Genomic DNA, 19,587 nt, shown 5'->3' with positions numbered 1-19,587 from the left:
GTAGAAATTAAACAGATGCCATTTGTGGCCTCTAATGCCAAGGATGTGGTGCCAGACCGAGGTTTCTGTAATCCCGTCGTGGTCGGCATGCATACGCTTGTGGCGGTGCAAGATGATCTCCTGTTCTCGACTGGCACTCTTGAGGTCCAGATAAGATTGCGAGCTGGACTTCGGTAGGGATCAACGACTACGCAGCAGGGCTTGACTGGCTTGCAGGTGCCCACCCTGCGCCTACCACCTGATCTCAATGAATGCGACGTAGTATGTCCCGGCCAAATGACTCCCTTTCCGTTGCACGAGTATGGATTCGAAACTGGTATGGTGTCATGAGTTATCAGTTAAAGCCTCGGGGCGGGGATGGTGCCGCAGCGGGCTGGTGGTGAAGTAAATTTGACTGCCAGTAAAGACCCCGGAAATTAAATATCAACCCAACGAAGCCATTTCATTCTCGATAGCGCAGCAGTGCCATTGAAAAAAGTCATGGACTGAGAACACGCATTCTCGCTTGCCACACGGCGCTTACGAGGAAGGTCTGACCATTGTGATGACACCGCAGCCGCGCTACTCGGTGGAGCGCCGGAAACGAACTTCCAGCCATTGCCCTTAATAAGCAGAAGGGCACTTTTAATGCTGGGACCCTTCATCTGGAATGAAGAGTCAACGTCCATAACACGCGGTTGGTATCCACCACGTTCAGACGCCGAAGCACAGCTTTCTTTCTCCTTGGTAGAGAGAGTGAGTTTGATAATTGCTTTGTTTTGCTCCTGACGCCTGTTTAATAGTTCATGCGTCATTTGCTATTGTCAGGTGACCAGCTTTTCCGCCATTGGTGTTTTCGAGATCAATGCCCTACACTTGAAACCCTGTTCATCAGGAGTGACAAGCACATAGTGGCTAGGACCTGGTGCCGTGATCAACACTTGAAATGCTGAAATGCTTGAAAGGCTTCAAATGCGGTGCACATCAGTTGTGCAATGTGGCAGCACGCAATTTGCGGTCAGGACGTGAGGCTGTGATCCACACCATACGTGTGAATGTCACAAACAGTAACCCCACGAATGCTGTGATTTAATGTAGTTCCGTTGAGCGGAGTATGCGTCGAAACTAAGCACGAGAAGCGAGAGAATACAAGTTGAAACGTGAAAGCAGCATAATCGCCACTGCTTGAAGAACAGCGAAGATATTTAATCTTACAAACAAAAGTCTCTTGGCGACCCTGTTTTATTTCCGCATAATATATCAAGGGTTTTGTGCAGGATCGATCAGTGTTCGGTGTGTATCTTGTCTTGAGAAGTGTCTTTCCCAACGATGGAAGAATTAATCGCTAAGGGCTTTGAACTTAACCATATCTAGAAACATTGATGGAAGTCGTATACCTAGTAGACCTTAAGGGTCACAGAATTTTGCGTATCCATGTTGTGCAGGCTTCGGGGTGGCCGCATTGCCCGCGGGCAGCTGCACGCTGACATCGCAACGAGCGTAGGAAACGAGGACGAGGTCGCTGCGCCAACTTCATCCCTGGCGAGGCGCGCCAGACAAGCAGGCCAAGCTGCCAGGTAAGCACAGCCCCTTTACTGCCTGTGCATTGGTGACCACTACCCGGGGTTAATGGGTCACTTTTGACCCGTCAACGTTTCTTTCCCGCGAAGTGTGTTCTTCCTTGGCATCCATATTAACCTCCACCGGTAAGCCAACTTCATATTCACAGCGGCACGCCAAATATGAAAATGAAACTCGATCAACGTGTATGCAGTTGTAAGGAATAAACAGAGAAAGATAAGTTTGAACGTATCTTTTACTGCTGGAACTTGCGAATTTATAAACTATGGCCTCAGTAAAGATAGCATTTCGCGGGCCCCCGCACGCCTAAATATGCATGATATGCAACATATAAAGGCTTGTCATGAAATAAGTTTCGATCACCTGGCATTCCTCGATGCACGAAACAATTCTACACCTAGGCGTGCTTTCCGGTTCATCAGTATACACAGATAAACACGAATAATTGAAAAAAATAGGAATACACATTATAAATTGGAGTGCAATCAGCTCCTAAATATATAAAAAAAATCAACAATATTTGAACTCGTAAATAACGCTTTACGCTGCAATGTTCGAAGGTTCTGCAACCTAAGATGAAGATAATTTTATTGATAGCAATCTGGGTATTTCTATAGAAACTTTCTCTACTTGCTCGGACAGGCATCTTTTTTCTGCTCGCCTTGTCACGTGACTGTTCTTTTGGAGCCACAATGAAATATTACTCATATGGCCCACTCGCTTGAAAAGGACTGCCAAGAAAAAGACACAAACTTGCAGCAGCTTGAAGCTGGTAAGGTAGGCACTGCAACGCTTTAAACTAGGCAGGAGAAATATATACGGGCGGCAAAAAAAAAATGAATTTTAATGATTGAGGTTAGACAAAGTAAGCCCAAAATCCGCAAATACAAAGAAAATTCTATCCTCACTATTAAGAAATAATGTATATAACAAGTGAATAGATATTCCCTTTGAAGCAACTTTAGAAGACAATGTGTTTATTATCTAGTTTTTATTACACAAAATTGTCCAATTACAAGCTACAATGCATGCCCAACAACCTCCAGAGGCGATTTCATGTCCATTAAGCCAATTTGCAGTTGCGCCCAAAACTTCCACACCCATTCGATGTGGCAACTTCTTCTTCTCCCAGTCTTCTTCGTCTCGCTTTACACGGTTCCCTCAAGCGTGCTCTGCTTCACTTGCTTCATGTTCAGTTCAGTTTCCGTTCTCGAAGCTTAGAAATGCGCTCGCTGACCTTGACGGTATCGACGTCACGGTGGTTTCACAGCGCTGAGCGGCGGCAAACTAAATCGTAAAACAGTTTCCATTGACCGGAAGGCAGCCGTATATAATGTTTTCGGTCTGGCGTACCCTGTGGAGTAACTCGGTGTCCAGCCGGCCGGTAAGGCGCACTTCCGTGCCAGCTACACGAAAGCAGGCGTTTCTCGTACGCGGCACGTTTCTCCAACCCGTGGTGCACAGTAGCAGCTACGGCAGGTTCGAACGAATAGGCAAGGGCAGAGCACGCTAGGAAATAGTTTATTGTCCTAACGCGAGGCAAAGCACACTGCGGAAGAATGTTCCATCTGATAAAACAGACGTACGGTAGCTCACAGAGTCGTTGTCGGCGGCCGGAAGCAAAGGGGCCCCTCGGGGCAGGTCAGGTTGAGGCCAGCAGAAAGAGAGGGCTTCCGCGCCGCGAGCTCATCTTTTTATCCCCTCGGGCATTGCCGAACTAGGAGCAATACGTTGCTCACGAGCTCAGGAATGCAGCCCTTTTCTAAGTCGCCAGTGCGCTGTCGTGACGTCACCTCAATGTTGGGAACGAGCAGAGTAGCAGGAGTGCCTTCTCCCCACATTCCTGGTGTCGCGCCCACGTGGTCTCCTGACTCCGGCGCGGGGGATTAGGAGGGATTCCAGTGCATCCCACAACGCATTCTCCACAAGTCTAGAAGTTTTGTGGCCCTCGTGCTTGTGAGCTCCGCGGTGAAGCCAACCCAAACGGGATCTCGCCGCAAATGTCTTCTGCACGCCCTTTTTTTACAGCGCCCATATCGTCTCCAGCCCCTAGAAAACGGCGCTACAAATTTTAACCCGGTCAGCCTCTCTTCCACGATATACTTCCACCAAGACCTGCGTTCCCGGCTGTAAAGCCCATGCGGGCTGCGGAAGCCTAAGACGCGCGTTGACATGGCGAACATATTCGAGTGGGGAACGTATATTTGGACCGAGGTGGGGTCTCGGTGCGCTCTTTAAATGGCCGGCAACGCACATTAGCGGCAACTGAAATGTTGCCTATGTTGTCGACGGTTTACACAGTGGCAGGTAATCCCGTTGGCATGCAGCAGCTGCAAACAAGGTTAGGCATCTATATTACGAAGACACAATTATCAAGAAAAAATCAGGAGCCCCTGCGACTCTGTTGCGTCGAGGTTGCACGGTAATATATCTGTAGGACTGTCTTCACTCGTGCTTTCTATTTCGAGCAAGTTTCTTGGGGCGGCGCTGTCTCTGTCTTGGCCCCCTGTCACTTTGGGTTGCTGATAAGGCATTGCAGGCTAAACGTGGTTGTACCAAACCACGCGTTAAAACGCTGCAGTGAGACATTTGCATTGTCCCAATGAAAAATTGGTTTCTGCGCTCTGTCACAGTGGTGTCACAAGGCCGAGGCTGCCGGGACTGTGGCTCCGTGCTTAAGCCTTCCTTTCCCGCACCACCATATTTTCATGCCCTCTTTCGCTGTAGGATCCGTCCTGGAAATAGGAGAAATAAGTCAGTAAAACGTCACACAAAAACCTGATTATAATAAAACTGAAGCCATTTGAATACGTGCTTGAAAAGAGGGAATATATGAACTTAAACGCAGAGGCTGAACCGAACAGCGAGAATCAAGTGGATAGCCCTGCACGAGAGCCGCTCTTATAGACCGTTTACAGAGAGCAGTTCGCCTAGTCGACACTAGCGGCGCCGCCGCTGTCGCGACATAAGTGGCCTTCTGGATAGCAGGCGACTGCAGCGAGTGCGTATACGGGGTGTTGACCTCGCTGCTGTATCCTGTATGCTTTGCGGCAAAAATGTGGAAAATCAGAAGCAAGACGTGTCTAGTGTTCGGTTGTAGGAACTGCGACGCAGATTTGAAGGCATGGAATACATCTGTTTGCGAAACGCATGGGCCTCAACTTCACGAAGGTTGTGCGTGTACAAGGCCTTTTTCGATGCATAGATTTCCGCAAGGAGAGAAGAACAAGATCGTACGACAGCATTGAATTGCGAATCTAGAGAGGAAAGACTTCAACCGTGGCTCATCGTCTAGGGTGAGTACACAGGATAAAAGTGAAAACACCGGTTTCTAGGGTCGTTTGTTGACGATACCTGTAACGCCGGCAGTCGTCAGTGATCGCGTGCTCGAGCCGCTCTTCAAATGAATTTCTTTACATGGTCTGACGGGAGGTTTTGGTTTGCCAGTATCGTTTCAGTCACCCTGCTTATCTGAGAGTAGGGTAGAACGACTTAGAGCCTGCTGTATTAATGGTAAAAATAACCTAATCTAGGACCGAGCTAAACGGACTGATGTGCAAGTCCGCGTTTAGTCGGTGCCTTTCGAGTCGGCTGTGCATTCGCGCTTGAAGCGTAGATCCTTTGCACTGTAAATACCTTATCTCTGCCATCTCGTTTCTAAATATTTACGGGAACGTGCGGCGCTGGCTGCATTTCATTTTCGCCACAACTGAGAGATACGAGTGTTTGAGCACGTGAGATAGGCGATTTCATAATATGGCCAGAAGCTTTCAAGGCATTGTGCTGGACTTTTTGTTTGTTAATGAATATTGGCATCACACAGCCCAGGAATGCTGTTGGGCTATGCTTGAGTGCGTGCAAATGCCGGTTGCAAAAAGATTTCTTGGTTGTGTGCCCCGGTTTATGGAAAACAAAGCTTCTCAAATATGCATTGAGAAAATATTATGGTGGAATATTTTTGAAGAGCACAAATGAGAAGTGCAATGTCTGGAGAGTTGCATGAAATGACCATATTACATGTTTAGTTAGAATGACCACATTACATATTTCTTTGTATTTGTGGTGTTTGACGTGATCCACTTGCACTGATTGTCAGAACTTAATGTGGCCTTTATACACATTTCTTGCAGGTATGCTCAGTTCATTTCATTGATGGGCGTCCCACTAAAGACAACCCATACCAACATTGCACCTTGGAACACCGGTATGGCTTTTGGAGGTTTGTTCTGAAATGCAGTTTGTTTATTCTTTTGTATTTTCATACTCTACAATACTTTAGACTGTTCACCACAACGAAATAAGGAAGCTGGCGCGTCACGATGTCACTCCTTTAGAGCCTGATGCCTGTTCAACAGCTGAACCTTTGTCACACCATTCATCAGACGAGCAAGATAAAGAGAGTGCTTCAGCTGATCATCACCTGCCTATCAACGTTGGAACAGAGGATCTATCACATAGGTACAGTAAAGTGGTGTGAATTCATGGGTTTCATGGGTTCTCATTTACATGCTTTTATGCAAGTCTGCCTTGTGTGCAAAACATGCATGTTTGCTTTGACTAATTATATGCAGAGTTTAAACCTGTGGTACACTAAGGATATTGCTGCTTTAGCTAAGAGTGTGCTGCACTTAGCAGTGCTTTCTTCCTTCCAGGTGAATTTTGCATCCTTCACGTCGCAAATAAGGTCTTTTTATGTCATACAGTGAATGAAGTAAACAGTATTCAGCAATCTCGTCAGCGGGGTAACACGCAGTCTACCATTTTTGTGCAATAGTTTGCCACCAATAGTGACATCAATTTTTCTGGAATTTCAAGCGTAATGTGCACCTTCGGAATAGATATTACTCCCACAATCGTTCATAAGTCGCATAATTTTATTGTTGCTATTTCTATAATGACACCTCTACTAGTATTTTGCGCTTGAGACCTAACAAACTGTCTTCGTCAATGCTTGATGATACCTTTTTGGTGGGAGTGTTTCTTTTGAGTAGAAAAAAAGAATGGCGTGTGGAAGGGTAAAGGGATTCAACAGCAGAATCTGTTTACAAATAAACTTGCTGATATCATGAAATGGTCACTCTAAGCTTGCTTACTAATTCTGCCAGCTTTAGCATCGTCATGTTCAATTAACATTAAAATTTCTTGCAACCGCTCATATAGGGACAGCCCAGTTATAGCTTATTGCTTGGACGCAGATTGTGCATCTCTTGCTGCCATGTGTGCAGGAGTTACGCCTATCTCTGCAGGCGTACAAAGTCTGCATTTCAATGAAGCAATTACTATCCTTTCATTCTTTTTCCCATGAGATGCTGGTTGTTTGATGTTTGCTGCTGTGAAATTTTGAACAAAAAGCAATGCACATGAGAGCAGCCTTAATTTCAGTCAGTGCATGTACGTACATTGCTCAGCCATTCCACTGCACAGGTTCGTCGTCTGCTGTAAGCTTGACATTTTGCTGCTTTAGCACTGTTTAACGGGCTACTGAGGAAAACTCTGAATATTATCAGCCATTGATGGGGACACCTGTATTTAGTTTATTTCCCATTCATAAAACTCAGTGTTCGCTTAGCATAATCTTTTTTTGTGATTAGAACACAGTACCTTATCGATAGAGGCCAATTTAAATTTTCTCTCAGTGTCCCTTTAACGATCTCAGTACTTCTGCAGGTTTCTACAGCAGGGCGATACAGACCGCAATTATGCAGCAGAACACTCAATTTATTTCCTTGTAGTATTACCGTTGCATGACATGGTAATTTTATCCTGTGTGCGTGTTGTCTCATGCCACCATGCTAAATATTGTGTCTCACTTTCCTCCACATCCTGCGTTGTGCAGGAGAGAGGGAGCTCAGGATCTCGTTGATGGCTGCTTGGCCTGTGGCTGCAGATGCAAGATTGCCGAAACATCAGACAAAGGAACTCAAGTGGAGCCAGCGACTGTTCGTGACCATTTGTATGCAACCCCTCGCAAGCAGGCCCCAGTCACTGCAGACAGTGCTTGTCAGACTATATTCAGTGCATACTCCGCTCTTGCACCAAGTCACTTCCGCTTTTTTTACAGATGTGTCAAAAGTAGTATCTGACGAACTGGTTCGGACTCTTTCGACTATAGTGAAGAGCCCTTTCACTATGCCCTTTGAGGACCAAATCCTACTTACAATGATGCGGCTGCGTCTTGGCCTATTGCTTAATGACCTCAACTTACGTTTTGGTGCATCCACGGCAGCCATTAGCAGGATTTTCTGCTTCATTCTAACAGAACTTGCCAAGTGTGCCAGAGAGTTCTGAGTGTTCTCGCTGCCAAGAACAGCAATCAGGAGGACACTGCCTAATGTTTTGGAGGAGAATTACTCCGCAACTTGCATTACCGACTGTTTCGAAATTTTCATTGACAAACCTGGGCAGCTGCACCGAAGAAATACAACTTACAGTTCCTACAAATCACACAATACGACCAAAATCCTTCACGTCATTACACTAAGTGGGTTTATTATGTTTATGTCAAAACCGTATGGTGGCCGTGCAAGCGACCATTTCATCACTTTGGACAGTGGTTTTTTAGACCACCTGACGCAAGGCGATGAAGTCCTCGCTGACAGTTGCTTTAACATAGGTGACCTGCTCCCACCATGTGTTAAAGTTTCACTCCCAAGCTTTTCCAAAGGCCGGCCGCAAATCTGTCGTTCAGATGTATTAAGTTCGCGTCGCCTGGCAAGACTTCGGATTCATGTTGAGCGATCAATAAGGCGTCTCAAATGCTTCAGGATTTTGAAGCAATTCCCTGCTAGTATATTCTCAAAGAAACCCCTAGCAAATGATGTAATTTGAGCCATCGCTGGGCTCTGCAACCTGCAACCGAAATTGATTACAGATCATGGCGATGTCAAAGAACCTGGTGCTTAGTCACCATCCCATCCAGGGAAGCAGCCGGAACTGGTAGACAACACAACTGAATAGGACGTGGAGATTTATGTGGAGTAGCCAGATCTTCTCGTCATCTCTTGCTTTTATGCACATCCCATGTTCTATGTTCACTGATTAACGTAACTATGTTCACTGCAAGAGAAAGGCTCATCAAACTTGCATTCAGTTAAATCTCCTGGGCTAGCTGTAGCCTCCTTACTCCTGCAAACTTGCCAATTTTAACAGCCCATCTGACTCTGCCACCCTTCATGCCATTGGTTATCAGCTCTCCATATTACATGCTCTGCTGATGACAATTACTCATTTTCAACTAGGATATCATTAACTTGCGTTTAATCTCTGACCCAGCCCACTTCTTTCTTGTCTCTATCCAATGCTCTCATTGCTCTCAATTTAATTTTAAGCATTTTAATTAGCTTCAGAGTTTCTTCCTCATAGGTGAATACTTCCAAGATACAACTCTTACGTAATTAACTCAAGCATGCTGGTGTACTGGAAGCCTGCTGTTGATGACCTAAAAATATCTGTCAAAGACATGCTATTCAGGTATTTTCCTAGCTATTTCACTGATGGCTCTGAGCTATCTTAGCTGCTACAAACAACTCACGTTCGAGCCTTCTTTCATGCCGTCTGATTACCAAAGTGTTTGTCAGCAATGTCAGGCCCGCTAGCTTTCGTCCAGGAAGAGCAAACTCTAAAGCACTCTTCCTCCTTGAGAAACTGAAGTTGGAATCACTTGCAGAACTCTTTTGAGCCACCAAGGTTGATGTTCTGAGCCTATTTTATTGTCTTCCAGCTTGAGATCTTCGCAGTTGAAATTTTGCTTTCCCTGTGAAGGGCTATGTAGTCCATTCATTCCTTTTGGAAATTTTCCAATGCTTTTACATGTGCTTCTTCTGGACCATGGTTGCGAAATGCCTCATGGTGCTTCAACTAAAGCAAATCCTTTCTCACACTCAGTGGAGGCTGTATAAGGGGGGAGGGAGGTTGGCTACATTTTTTTATCCAATTTCGGAAAATCTTCATGACTGCTAACAAAATGAATCGCTTTTCTTTCAAGACCTTCAGGTAAAATACATTACAATGAACGCAACCAGCTTTTGTACTATCATACCACTGCCAGTGTGTGCGTAAAATGTGCTAGTTGAACAAACAAGCATTATTGGCAAGGCATCAAGCCCAGACATGCATAGCTGTATGTGCAGAATGGTACTGTCGAAATCGGTCAGTGCATTTTATGAGTGGAGCGGTTCAGGGTTTGAGGTTTGGTTTTCGCGTTATTTAGGGGCACTTGCTTTGCGGCTGTGTTGTACAATGTAGGTGTGACGTTTGTGGGGATTGTGGATTTTTAAAATGCAATGGAAAGTTATGTTGGGGTGTTTCTGCATTGGCTTGCCTGATGGAAACCATTGTTGATACCATATTGGAGATGTCTTACTTTGTCATTCTTGAGAAGATTTACTGTCTGTACTTCCTGTGTTCACTTTGGGGTGATAAGAAATGTTCACTACATGTGAGGGTACGAGCCTGTTAGTTTTTGTTCTATGCCTGCATTTGTTTTATTGTATGTTCAGAAATGTATTTGATAATTCTGATGTTGCCTGCACAAATAAACTGGGACAAATGTTCTTAACGACAAGACAATTAGTTGAATCTTGTTAGTTTATTGCAATGAAAATGTGTTTATTGCTTCCAGTCAACAACTGCTGGCAGCAGGTGTGAAAAATAGAAATCCTCAAGATGTGCCACTTGCTTGCTTTTGAGCTGCTTGTCATAGGGCACCTCGATAACATATTCCTCGTTTGGTGCCCAAATTACAAAGTCGCACTGACTTCTCTCGCAGCATAACAGCTGCATCTCTACTTGCAGACAATATCTGTTCTTCCCGGCCTTGCTCAGTGTGAGTTTGTGGTCCTTCTCAATCACATCATATTTGCCGCTCTTAAACAGAGCATCAAGGCTACCATGCTTTAGTACAATCTGTGGTGTCGGACACTATTTCCAGCACTGTGTCTGAGTCTACAATAATGCCATCAGGGCTGGCACCAAGCCATGAAGTGGCAGGCCTGACGATAAGGCCACATTCCACAACGTCCGTGTTCTTTGCTTGCTTGTACCATGCACGGGCTTTTGCTTCTGACTCTCTTCCATACCTTCATGTAAAAATCACATTCATGTTCTAATGAATTAGTTTGCCTCATCTTAAAGTAACTTCAACGGCGACTAGTATATTGCAATACACAAGCCATGCATTCACAATGGCATTAATTCTTATGGCAATAAACTTCCTCCATTGTCGCTGGGGTGACATTTTTCGCTGTTGCCGCATTCCATGCACATGCTTTGTCAGTTGATGTCTGTCCGGTGAGCCCCTTGGATATTGCATGTTGGGATCAAGGGCCCCGATCAGCCGTCACCACACGCACCCTGGGGCACCGCTGCGGCGGCACTCAACCTCTGCAGAGAAGAGAGTGGCTCGCCGCAAAGACACAGGCCTCCAAGTTCACGAAGGAGACGTTTATTCACGCCGTCCTCCAGCGGTACACAGACTCAACAGTCACCCCGTCCCAGGTCGCGCTCGGAGCGATCAGAGCAATGCGCGCCGCTAGCACGCCGCTGCAAGAAATTGTCCCAGCGGCAGCGCTGTGATGTCTCTCGTGTCGGCCGTTGGGCCGTTTGCGAGAGAGAGTGGGCAGTCAACACAAGGTGCGCCTCTCGGAGGTCGCTGGACCCCTCGGCAGGCTCGAGCTGCGACGGATCGAGGACCCGTGCTGGCCAGCACTAGTCCGAACGGCAAAGGCCGGCCCGATCAAGCAGTAGCGTACGCACCGTACATACGCTGTCTCGGACGGGTCTCTCTCCATAGCCTCCTCAATTTGCTCTCTCTCTCTGGGAGCCGCTCGGACAGTCGCGCGGCGCGCGGCCGCCCAAGCGGGTCTTGAATTCCCGCCAAAAGGCACCGATTGCTAAGGCCATTGATAAGTGGTTCTTGTTGTTGGGGAAGAATTGTGTGCAGGGCGTGCAACTGTCTCTTGGAGAACACCTTCGCTGCGCTGCACTAGGTTGGGGAAGGGGAGTTAAAGAGATAGAATAGGAAGCCGGGGCGGAACTGCGGCTGACTGACATTTGATTGGTCACCCAGCCGCCTCTCCGTCACCTGAGGCGGGAGAAAGGAAAACGGGAGACCAACCAACACCCTCTAGACTAGCAAAGGCCTCTCCATATCCTCCTCTCTTATGTGGCTACGTCATCACACTACGACGGACCAGCTCTCGGCGCTTTCGAGGAGCGCCCGTCGTGCCCCCACTTTCTCCAGCCGGTCTCCGTTTTCTTGGTGCAACAACGCCTGCGCGGAGCAGTACCAGCCTAAGTATCGAATATAAGAAACATTGCGATGCTTTTATTACTGCTTTGCTGCAAAAATAAAATGTTATTTTGTAAAAATTTATACCTTTTGTTGAACCGCTTACTTTAGAATGTAATATTGTTTTTTGTACGTGGTTTTGTTAGGCTTTTTCGTTTTCGTACAGAGTGCACGACTGGAAAATGCGTTCGCACTGCGGTAAACATAGTGGTTCCTTCATTTCGTGAATGTAGTTGCACGTGTTCGCATTTCTCCGTTTCCTTTTTGTTCGTGCAGCGTGTGTCACGAAACTCAACGCTGTTTCAGAGTTAGCACCGGTACGGTAAGGACGAGGAAGTACGTCGATGCCGGGGGGTGTGTGTCCAGTGTGCAGGCTGTGATAATGCCTGGGCATTGCTGCGTACCGCGGTGTCGCGAGAAATATGATGGTGGTGAGCGTGTGCGAGTCTTCACCTTCCCTGCGGACCAATCAAGAATAGTTCAATGGATTAGAGCTATCCACCGTGCGGACTTCACTCCAGGAAAGCGGTCGGTGGTAAGGTAACATTCCTTTACTGTCGTTACTTCTCCCTCAGCTGCATTGAAAATGCTGCGGGCAGCATGTTGCGAGATAATTCCGTAGGGCTGCCTCTTTTGGACCGGGTAAATCTGTAAAGTCGTAGCGAAATAGTTTTGCTGACATTCAGTTCACACGAAATTTTAGAAATTTTTCTCGTACTCTCATGCACCTGTCTGATTTTTAAACTTCAGGTTCTAGAGCTGTTACTGTCTTTGCTTTTTTCTTATCCCTGGTCTGCGAGCACCACTTTAAACCGTCCGACATGGTAAATAGAACAAGCTACACGGATACAAAGACCGGAAAAGTTATTGAAGTGGCGCTGAAGCTCGTACGGTTAGACCTGATGCTGTTCCAAGCATACTTCCAGACTGCCCGGCATATCTTTCTGCCCCAAACGCAAGCACGTCTCGAGAGGCCCCAGATGAAAAGAGGACGCGCCGAGAGGCAGCGGCGTTACATGATGACATCAACTTGTCTATTGAAGCACACCAGGCGGAAGAGGCGGAGGCACTCTTGAAATGCATACCATGAATCAAGGTCTCCAAATTCTGGACGCTGGTTTCCCAGCATGACTTTATACTCTTCCTCAATCTTACTGTGATGATGCCCAAGCAATCAAAAAGTCGGTTATAGTCACCACGAATTCTCTCTAAGGCAGTATTTTCATGATGTCGAGGTCACCAAACTTGATGGCGGGGAGATCATTCCAAAAACTGTCAACAATATTCGGTGCTTGACAGGTCTGTTGGATGCTGTTGAGAGCTCTGATAAGGCTCCTGTCTTCCGCAAACCTGAAGACAAGACAGGTTTCATATTGAAGCCCGTGCTATCTCTTGTTGAAGACGCAACAAATCAAGAAATGTAAAACGAAGATTGGCAAGATGCTTTTGCTTATTTAAAGGAACAAGTCTTTCTCCTTTTAAGCAAGTCACCCCGCTACTCTTCAGAGTTGTTGGTATTTTCCAGCCTTCTATTTACCATCTCTCCTCATGCTTATAGGTACTTTCGTAACTACGGATGTCTCACATTGCCGCAAGAGTCCACGATCAGGCGTGTATGCAATGCATATGTTATAAACCCAGCAGCTGGGCAGCAGGATGCTTCTTTTGTGCTTTATGCGAAGATCGCGAGTGCAATGAAGTGTCATGAGAAGTCAGTGGTTCTCATGATGAATGAGATCCATCTACAGGCGTATTTTGATTATAAGGGTGGCACGATTGTCGGCACTGCCAGCAACACTTCAAATGCAGCAAAGACAGCTCGTGTTTTTATGATTGAAAGCCTCCTGTCTTCACAAAATAGTGTTCACATTTTGCCAGTTGAACAAATCAATGCTCAACAGCTGAACACTGCGCTCCGCAGCATCCTAAATGAGCTTGAAAAGGTTTAGCTTTGCATCATTGCAGCCATCACAGATAACAACTCTATCAATCGCAAAACAATGTCTCTTTGGAATGTCATCAGAAGTCAGCAGCTCCTAACCTCACCCATCAGATCCCACTCGTCCTCTTTTTTTCGTTATTTACCCTGTTCACTTGTTGAAATGCATTCGGAAAAATTGGATCAACCAAAAGAAACATGGAATATGCATGTTTTTTCCTTCACTTATGAATGTGAACTCCAACCCATGATTATCACTACTTCGTTCAGCACCCTTCGTGATCTTCACCTAAAAGAAGAAGACCACCTTTTCAAGGCTTCTCCAACACTGTCAGTAAAGGCCCTCAATCTATCTATTAAGGAAAGGCAAAATGTGAAGCTTGCACTGAAAGTGTTCAACCTATCAACCATAGCTGCTCTAGGAACATGCGGTCAACGCTATGCACTGCAGCATGCAGCTGGGACAGCGGAATTTTTAAAGGTTGTCGAAACCTGGTGGAGGATTGTTAATGTGAAGTCGGCCAGCAAAGGACACCGGCTTCGTGATGATCTGCAGACTCCCATTGCAGAAAAGTTGTGTCCACAAGTTGAATTCCTTCAAATAATTATGCAGTGGCTTGACCTGAGAGAGTTTGAAGTTTGACAATAGAATTCTCACTCGGGAGACCCACAGCGCCTTGCGTCTCACCACGGAAGCCTTGGTCAAGATAATAAACTATTGCCTTGAAGACCTTGAATTTGACTACGTACTTCTGGGGAAGTTCCAGACAGACTGCTTGCAGGAAAGATCTGGCAAGTATAGACAGCTTTCCGGGTGGCAGTACCATGTGTCCATCAGACAAGTGTTCGAATCCGAACGCAAGCTTCGCCTACAAAGAGCCCTGGCGCTTCCAGACATGAATTCAGGGGAACCTGCTGTCAGCATTGATGAGGCGATTCTACAGAGGTTTAACATTAAAGTAAATACAAGGACTTCGAAATGAAGGCTCAAAATGCCAGCTGTAACGTACGTGGCCGGATACTTTGCCCATGAAGCACTTAAAAAACTTGCATGCACTGCTTGCCGAGAAAATTTGGTAGAAGATGAAGACATCATAATTGAGAATGCTGAAATTATAGCAAACATGAATCGCGGAGGGCTCAAGTTGCCCCAACCTCCCGTGGTTAATGCTGCAATGACTGCTAAAATCGTCCTGGACAAGCTGCGAAGTAAAAAGTATGCTCGACGAATGTGAAAGCAAGCAATCGTAGTCCTCACTTGGTCTTGCATCACATTCTTAGCGCTGCAACAAACATTCTGCTGAAAAACTATTGTAAAAATAGGAACGACAGTCTTGTGCAAGCAAAAGTTGCTCAAAAACGGAAACTTTGAAATCTTGACTGTTCTGACTCCTTGTGTTTCACGCCTCTGAAAGTTTTCTGAATGCTTGTACATATCCGTGAAGGACATGAGAGCGCAAAATGGCAACATGGACGAATAAGGGAACAGGATGAGCTCTTAATTGCAGTTGACAAATCAACTGCGATTAACTGCGAGCATCAACTGCGAGCATGGATTAGGGCAGATGCTATATAAACGCTCTTAATTGAATAAATCATGTTGAAAGTGCAGCGCTCGTCCTGTTCCATGTTGCCATTTTGCGCTCTCATGCCTTTCACGAATACGCACCAACAAGCCCAGCTGCAAGTACTTCTTAATAAACATATCTTTTTATGCAACACAGCTTGCTTCAGTTTTATCAAATCGAAAGGGATCTGCTCAGTCGGTCAGTTCAGATGCCATGCATGGAGCTGCAAGCTGTTCTGAGAGCCATACCTTATGGCAATGTTTTTTTGCGTGTGTTTGTGGAGGAAGGGTGAGCGTTTGTTTGGAAGAAAAAGTTTACAAATAGTAGTTAGATTCCAGGAAAACAGTCGGCGCTAGGGTGGAGGAAGGGTGAGCGTTTGTTTGGAAGAAAAAGTTTACAAATAGTAGTTAGATTCCAGGAAAACAGTCGGCGCTAGGTGATAAACCACACGGTTCAATTTTTGTTCGAAAATAATCTCCAAATCTGCGTCATGCAACGAGCTATTAACAAAAATAAAGATATATGGGAACGCGCAGCGGAATATCAAAGCCCCGTAGAAAAAAAAATGTGCCGACTTTCAGGCATTATTAGGTGATAGTAAAAGATACTAAATAGCCAACATATATTCATAATCCGGAAACCGCTAACTTTTAGTTTTTAAACCTATTCACCGCGGACTGTGTACCGGAAATGACATCATTAATATATGCCAGCATTAAATCATGGGGTCAAAATCATCAAAGGACGATTTCACGTAGCGCTGCAGTTACACAAGAACGAACGACCGCGCAGCACCGTCCCTTCATGAAGAACACGAACTCCGGCGCCCGTCGTAGTGTGATGACGTCAAGGAGGAGCAGAGAAGCCTTGCCTAGTCTAGAGGGTGTTGGACCAACGCGTGATGCCAGAACTGCCGCGCAAGGGCAACGGCGGGAAGCCCGGATTCCCACAGGCTTTAACCATTCAACTGCATAGGTCACGTTGGCCTCCTTACGCGGCACTCGGTGAGGGCGAATTTACGATGCGACGAGTTTCTACAGTGTGGCGTGGTGAGCGGGACACCACAGAACTACAGGAAGGCAGCCAAACCCGGTGAAAACTGGCATTTCTGATGCCAGCTAGCGGTTGTAAAAAAATGTTACGGGCTTGTGACGCAGAGAGGTGGGTTCTGGGAAGCTGGCGCGGCCAGACGAACTGGCGTCATGGCATCTCCTGAGTAACACGTTGTCGAGCCGATGGTGTCGTGGCTGGAATATTCTAGACTATCGTTTTGCGACTCAAATCAGGCGTCTCCGCAAGTTTGCGAGAAAAGCAGCCCCATTGTGGCGGGCACGCCGGAACTTGTACGTGACTCCTGACGATTCGGCCGAGTTGGTTAGAAGATAGAAAGCGCCTGGGTGTATGTCTGATTTTGTCATCATATGCCGGCCTATGTATGCGCTATAGTACGGCCCACTTTCTGTGACAGAGAACAAATACTCTTGCAGGCAAGGCGCCCATCCACCTTGTCCGTTTTTTGTGGGGTCTTCAAGAGTGCGAGTCCGCCGAAAGTACTGTGGTTGGTTACGACTCTAAAATACTGATTGGACAGGAAGGGCCAGAGCCCAGCAAGAGCAAAAGAACTAAGTACACAGTGATAGAGGCGTTTCGCAGAGAGGCAGAGGGAAGGAGGTTGGCATAATAAGCAATGCGTTTGGTCTCCAAATAAGTAGTATATATGGGGGCAAATATATGAACCGAATGGTGTACCTGCTCATTTTACGCTGCGGTAGTTGAGCTGGCACAGTAAAGGCCCCGGGTCGCTTGGGATGTACAGAACTTGAGCACGGACTTATGTTTAAAAATGGGCTAAATAGACAATATAGCTTTCCTGTTCATGCATTTCCTACTATCACGGGTAAGCCATGGATCGCTTATACACGATGCTACTCAAAGCTGGAGCACACAGGAATCTTCTATATATTTCACATGATTACGAAATAAGCGCCAGTCATCAATACTTGAATAGCTCGCGAAACGACTGAAATTCAGCGAAAAAGCTTTGTCTCACCTGATTCATAATTTCAGTATCTTTGAGCGCGGAGTTGAGCATTTATTTATTTTTTCTCTTGTCACTGCGCGCTGAACTTTACAAATATTACGCGGCCCTATGATTAGTAGCTTTTTTCCAGGATTTTACTATTTCCTAGATCAGGACAGTATGTCAGGATGAGGTGTAATGTATCCGTACGTGTGAATATCTTTGTGCGCTACCTTTATGAGGTCATGTTAGTGGATGCACTGAAGAAAATGCAGATGGTCAGCGCGATCATTCTGGGAGTTCATAGATACCGTTGTTCAACATATGGCTGAGTAGTAAAACATCGGCATGCAATTACGAACTTGAAAGCTGCGAATATTTGCTCAAATCGATCATTGAAAAGATCAGTGAATTAACATCGGTTACGTGGCGGCCGCAAACAGGCACCAATGATACAATGAAGCTCGTGAAAATGAACTAAAAGAATATTTATGATGCGATTCAGTAGTTGCATGATGGAAAATAAATTATTTTATCTGCTAAGTCATAACCCATTCCTAAACTGCACTTTTACCTCTATGAGCACTCCTCTGCGTCTAGACTCGACACAATCTCGACAGAAAAGTATAAATCATGATGTAAACGACTGTTTCCGACGTCGACAAAAAGCTAGGTTTCCGTGCAACAAGCGTATCAGCGGAACACGTGTTCTTTATTGCTTTTAATACGTGAACCTTGCCCTTAAGTTCGCCGGTAGCAGCAGGCAAAGCGGACTGGTTGTGGTAATTTTCTTTTGTTGTCTTCTATGAAGTCTTTCAGCGGCAATCTCTTGCGCGGAACTAATACGAATAACAGATCTGAGGTCAAATCGTGGCTATAAATGCCGCTCAGTATATGCAGTTCTTTGTAAGGCACAGCAAACCTCCCTGCGATGCTCCCTGGCGCAATCGCGCAGTTTTTTTCTTCGTGGGCAGCACCTTAGGAGAAATATCTTCGTCTAACCAAACGCCAAACTTGGACCGAAATGACATTCTTTAACTTCGGTGCATTGCAGAGAACTCTTCTCGACTTGAAGTTAAGAAATTTAACAAAAATTTAACTGCACGGCGCTGGCTTAAGCGGCGGGCGCACTCCTCTTCATCGGCTTGAAATCAATATGAGTGTATCATTCTGTAAAGGAAAACTGACCCAAAATACTTCAGTTGCCCTTCTTGATGGAAACAAAAGTTAAACTGCTAACAATAATGAATGCGACATAGTTTGCGGGAAAAGCAAGCCCCAAAGGCATTTTTTCTGCAATTTTATATCGTACTACCGCTCCTGGTGGCCACCTCTGGATGCTGCATATGATAAATCATAACTCCCCCATTTTCACCGCGCAGTTCATATCGCTATAAGCGCATTTTGGTTAGTGTGATAGCTTTGTGTACACACTTAGTCTATCTTCCCCTCGGTCTACCTTCGTAATGAAGCTTTCGGTGTGGCGGAACAAAATGGCGACCTACTGCTACCCGCACAAGACCACCATCCTTGCTCGAGGCACAGCTTCGCAGACGATTTTGAGAGATGGAGAGCTTAACTTACCGCAATGAGAAGAGCAAGGCTTAGCTAACTGCAATGTTTATTTCAACGCAGCAATGAGTTGAAAAGATCTGTGAATTCAAATCGGCTACGCCATGGCCGGTAACAGGCAGTAATGAAGCAATGAACTTGGCAAAAATGAAGCGGAGATTGTCATAACGCGATTCAATAGTTTTATCCTGAGGAATAAATTGATTTGAAGGGATCAGTTCGAAGCGATTGCTGAAAGTGCTCATTGAACGCTTTTAATACACTGCAGAAGATGAAATCACAGGAAAAGTATACAAAAGCCCATTTGTTACTGTGATTTATCATTGCGGGTGGTTAGATCAGAATACATAATAGCATGGATAATATTTGTCATCTGAGTTTGATGCACGGCGTGTACTGCAAGGCTGAAAAAATAACAACGCTGCCAGAAGGTGAGGTTCACTACTCCTATCATGTCTGATTCACTATAGGAGCGGGAAGGCATAACGCTTAGGTTACTGCAGTGTTTTATTCAACGCAGCACTGAGTTATGTGCGTCTGGATTCGCGTTGTCCTGCCCAGCGCTTAGTTCGTCATGGTAAAGGGCAGTGAACGGTTGATGCTCGCGTACGCCCGCGTTCGCGTTTGCTAACTGGCAACA

The 19,587-nt window shown here is 45.8% G+C and overlaps 1 protein-coding gene and 1 long non-coding RNA gene across 2 annotated transcripts in view; both read left to right on the top strand.

Moving 5' to 3' along the window:
* Positions 1–1,560, top strand: part of LOC144134264 (uncharacterized) — a 75,188-nt gene extending 73,628 nt beyond the window's left edge. The window contains exon 8 of the mRNA XM_077667236.1: positions 1,425–1,560. Within this exon, the coding sequence (XP_077523362.1) occupies positions 1,425–1,560 (136 nt within the window). The remainder of the gene's footprint in view (positions 1–1,424) is intronic.
* A 4,171-nt stretch (positions 1,561–5,731) lies between these two features.
* Positions 5,732–7,543, top strand: LOC144132654 (uncharacterized). Its single transcript, XR_013314885.1, has 3 exons — positions 5,732–5,764; positions 5,840–6,018; positions 7,397–7,543. It is a non-coding gene; the product is annotated as an uncharacterized LOC144132654 (long non-coding RNA).
* The last annotated feature ends 12,044 nt before the right edge of the window (positions 7,544–19,587 follow it).

This window comes from Amblyomma americanum, chromosome 1, assembly GCF_052857255.1.
Source record: "Amblyomma americanum isolate KBUSLIRL-KWMA chromosome 1, ASM5285725v1, whole genome shotgun sequence".
Lineage (NCBI taxonomy): Eukaryota > Metazoa > Arthropoda > Arachnida > Ixodida > Ixodidae > Amblyomma > Amblyomma americanum.
This window is presented reverse-complemented; position numbering and strand designations above follow the sequence as displayed.